Genomic DNA, 4562 nt, shown 5'->3' on the forward strand with positions numbered 1-4562 from the left:
TGTCTCGCCCCACGCTGTGCGAGAGCGAGAGATAGGGAGCTGGAAATTGAATATGCTAGCTTATTTTATGTGTTTTTCTTTTTTGCATACCCTGTAAACTGGTCGAGCTGGGCACCTATAGCACCTGCAACTTGGGCTCTAAAGTATTCAGCCTATAAAACTAACTTCTGCGTGTCTAGAGCTATTGCTTGGTAGCTTTAGTCGCGCTTAGACAGCTTTTTTTGGCAGCTTTCAAACACTAACTGTAATAATAAGTGATCTTTAGGCCCTGTTCAATATAAACAGGATATCTGTTAGCTGGGCCAAATTCATGGATTAGCTGTTATTGTACTACATATGTAGCACTTGGGCCGCTTTTCATGTTGTCTGTTGGCTGGTTTGTTTGTTTGCCTGTTTGTTTGTTTGAGTTGCTGTTAGAATTATTTTTTCCACTAGCGCAAAGCCGCGCCGCACACACACACACACGCGTGACAGCTGTTGGCTGCACATGTGACGTTCGTCCTGGTGTGTCCTTGTTTGCAAATACATATGAAAAACAAACAAGCATAGATTTAATGCAGCTCAGTTCCCTCTCTCTCTCCCTCTCTCTCTCTGTCTCTATCTCGTAGCCGGCGTTCTCCTTCTGAACATCCTTTGAACAATTTTTGACAATCGCAGCGCATCCTTCCTTCCTTAAGCTGTGTGTGTGTGTGTACTTTGAATGGGGTCTGTGACCTGACTGCCTGCATGCGCCTTTAAGATTTCAAATATTAGCTCCACACGCGCCTCGCTGAGTTCTGATTTCATAATGGAATTCTGTTTTGCAACTGCCTTAGCTAACATTTTTATCATTTCAGCCATTCCATACAACAAAATGAGATGAGATGTTGTTGACATATGTTTAAGCATAGTTTGCATATGGCTAAAACAAATTCCTGTTCAGCCTTAATTCACAAAATCTGCAGCTTTTGTTGCTATTTAAAGTCACACTATTGAGCTACTTATGATACCTGCCTGTGACCATATTTATGCTGGCCCGCCTAAGCCAGTCGGTGCTTTGATCAGTCAATCAATCAGCTCAATCAAAAATGCATTGATTTTGTTTTAGCAATTCACTCAAGTGCTCAAGAGCTTAAACAGTGTGCGCAGAAATTGAGTAAATCAATCAGTCAATCAATCAATCAGCCCAAACAACTGACTTTAGTATTTAAGTTCTCAATATTTAGCTTAATCAATTAGTTTAGAGCATGAGTCACTCAGTCAATCAATCAACCAATCAATCCAGCCCTCTTAAACATATACCTCATCACAGCCTCATCTCCCATTTATCCTGTTGTTTCTCGCTTGACCGCTTACGCTTTGATCTGTCAATCAATCAATCGCACTTTCAATCAAACAGCTCAGTCCTATATGAGCTTAAGTCAGTTCACCAATTTCATTTAGCTCAAGTAGTTTAGCATAAGTCAATCAGTCAATCAGTCAATCAATCAATCAATCAGTCAATCAATCAATCATACCAAGAAATACCTCAACTCAGCCACTCCCGCATTCATCATGTGTTTCTTTCGTCCCAGTCAGTTTGATCAGTCAGTCAAGCAGTCAATCTACCAGTCAATCGGCTCAATCAAATACTCACCTTTAAAGTACACTTGAGTTTAAAATCAATCAGACTATCAGTTTAGCGGCTCAATACATGTACACATTAGTATTTGTCGAGCACAGATGTAAATTGAAGTCTGATATTTGATTTGTTTTGCAAGACACCTTGAGGGGGCTACACAGATATATATATATATATATATATATATATATATATATATATATATATATATGAAGTACTGCCAACTTGTCTTATGCATGCATACAGTGCTGTCAAATGTCAGCTGGCACATGACTTTCTCCTGCAGCCAGCCAGCCACATCGAACTCTCTGTGCTCTGGCTCGTCTGCAGGTCGTTTAAAGTTTACATGTCGTTGTCGACGCCCAGGACATGGACACGGATCTCGACATACCACACACAGACACAGACACACACACACACGCACAGTCGTGCGCACACTTTCCTGGCATTTGGTTTGACTGATATATAAAGTTGGCAGCTTCAGCTCCAGCTCCAGCTGAGGTGGGTGCTGAATGATATAAACTTAATTGCGGAAATTGGGTTAAAAAACTTTGACACATGTGCGGGTTAAACAAATTTATACTTCTATATGCGACTTCACATATATACATATGTATATATATATGTGTGTGTGTGTATATATACATATGGATATCCATGTGTGTGCGATGGCGTTCATTGACTTTACTTAAGCCAGCATTTCGCAGCACTATAACGGGCGCATGGCGAAAGTTTTTATGCCACGCGTCGCACGGCCCCGCCACGCCACGCCCCTTTCGTCAGCAGCAATACCTAACGGCAAGAAGCGCCCTTGAAGCATTCATGCTCCCCTCGTTTTGTGCCCGTTGTAATGCAATTTTATTTCATTTCATTGAAGGCAAAGTTTTCTCTTCGAATTCTTTTACTTTACTTTGCTTTCCACTCTCTCTACGTGTGTGTGTGTGTGTGTGTGTGTGGTTGAACATTTTTTTACTACTCTTCTTCTTTTCTGCCTTTTTTCCCTGCTTCTTTCTTTTGTAATACCCGTCTCCACGCTCGACGTCCGCGTGGGCTTCTGTCTTTTATGCTTGGCTCGCTGCTGGTTGGGCACACGACAAATTTGGCTTAAATCGCATACGCCTAACCAAACACCTAACCTAAAGGCTGCGCCCCACCCGTCCCCAACGACAATATATGCAAATCTTTGATGTAAGTAATAATTTCCTTCCCCTATGCTGCGAAAACTTTCGTATTGTAAATTATGAGCATGCGAATATTGCTTTCAGCATTGGAAACTGAAAACTGAAAACTGAAAACTGAAAACAGAAAAGAGAAAACTCTCGACTCGACTCTGATTTTATCCTGGCTATGCGTATGTAAGCTAACAGATGGCCAACATGAAGTTGGAAGAGTAAGTCGAGGGGGAAGAGTTCATATATCTAAGCTAGACATAAATTATAGAACAATAAACGTGTCACAGCACTTTGTTAAGTCCTCGAGTAGTATTTCCTTTTCATTCGACTTACATTTTTTCATATGCCAAAACTGTTTAATCTATTGTAATCGTAGTGCTTACAGTTTTGTTTCATTTTAAAACTTGGAGTATTGCCATAGCTGCTGAGCAGGATATTTCTGACATGTGCCTAGCACATATGATGATGATGTGATGATAGATCCTAGACTCAGCTCAGTTCAAATTGAAATGGAACCTAAGTAACCTAGGAGTCAAGCGCGCCCAGTTTGCTGACAGATAGCACAGTTCAGTCTGTTCGATTAATATTCTAAAGCAATTCGATGCACATCAACAATCAGTTTTGTTTATTTAGTAATTGATTCAGAGCGAAAACTACCTGCACGAGAGGACTAGAGATTGAGTGATGGCCAGCATCACATTCAAGGGCCGTCCCACTATTGTACTGCGCACCTATCAGGTGCTACGCATTGGCAACAATGTCCTTGACAGCGAGTTGGACTTTTGCCTAGACGATAAGGTAACAATTTAAATTGCGTATTTGTTTAAGCCAGCTAAGCTGGACTCTACTCTTCTCTGCAATATGGCCAACGGCAGACTGTGGCCAAGCTGCACGCAACACTGACGCGAAGCGAGCGGGGCTTGTTCCTGGTCAACGAGAGTCGCAACGGAACTGTCAGTGTGAATGGACAGCGTTTTAGCGGCCCCGTTTTGATCACCTATCGCGACGCAATCAATGGCATTGTCAAGTTGAGCTTCGGACGCAGCGAGGCCTTCCTACGCGTTTCCGGCAGCCTTGGCGGCTAAGCTTGGGGGTCGACCCCAAGGCTTACTTTGGACGAACACTTGTAATTTCAATGTTCTTCAAGTTAAAATTTATGTTTTACTGTGTATTAAATGTATGTTTCACGAATTACATGTACTCATATACTTGTTACCCCCATTGCCTTTGCATTCCGCCTTGAGTTTTCGATATAAATAAACTTCCCGTAGGCAGGGACAGAAGTGTTACGAGGTTCCTAAACAGCCAAGGCCTATACTTCAAGCTTCCACAGCTAAGTTAAAAGTGGGTTGATTTTTCTAATCAAAACTATAATATATGGCACCGTCTTATGATTTTACACACCTTTAAAAGTTTTATCCAATTAAAAATTTGTGTAAAATGTTTCAATTTAATCTGAAAGCTTTGTGAAATCTTAACTAAAATTCAATCCACATCTAAAATATTCTCAAATCAATCATCAATCAATCAGCAATCTGCAATCATCAATTATTAATCAGCAATTATCAAACATCAATCAGTCATCATCGACCATCAATCATCAACTGCCAATCATTAATCATTAATCATCTGTCATTAATCATTACTCATTAATCAATCATCAATCAAAAGCCATCAAACATCAATCATCAGTCACCAATTAGCAATCAGTTATAATCATAACCATCAATCATTAGTCATTAATCATCAGTTAACAATCAACCATCATCGACCATCAATCATCAATTGCC

General features: G+C 40.6%; 1 protein-coding gene across 1 annotated transcript; it reads left to right on the top strand.

The window, feature by feature from the left end:
* Positions 1 to 3325: 3325 nt before the first annotated feature.
* On the top strand, positions 3326 to 3983 carry LOC111598866. Its single transcript, XM_023314314.1, has 2 exons — positions 3326 to 3570; positions 3648 to 3983. Exons 1-2 carry the CDS (start codon positions 3457 to 3459, stop codon positions 3855 to 3857), a joined length of 324 nt encoding a protein of 107 aa, XP_023170082.1. The 5' UTR covers positions 3326 to 3456; the 3' UTR covers positions 3858 to 3983.
* The last annotated feature ends 579 nt before the right edge of the window (positions 3984 to 4562 follow it).

This window comes from Drosophila hydei, unplaced genomic scaffold (assembly GCF_003285905.1).
Source record: "Drosophila hydei strain 15085-1641.00,03,60 unplaced genomic scaffold, DhydRS2 tig00000215-arrow-arrow-pilon, whole genome shotgun sequence".
Classification (NCBI taxonomy): Eukaryota; Metazoa; Arthropoda; class Insecta; order Diptera; family Drosophilidae; genus Drosophila; species Drosophila hydei.

Coding starts and splice junctions, on each gene's coding strand:
- LOC111598866 (XM_023314314.1), top strand. CDS start 3,457: ATGGCCAGCATCACATTCAAGGGCCGTCCCACTATTGTACTGCGCACC. Junction 3,571..3,647: donor ACTTTTGCCTAGACGATAAG/GTAACAATTTAA, acceptor GGCCAACGGCAG/ACTGTGGCCAAGCTGCACGC.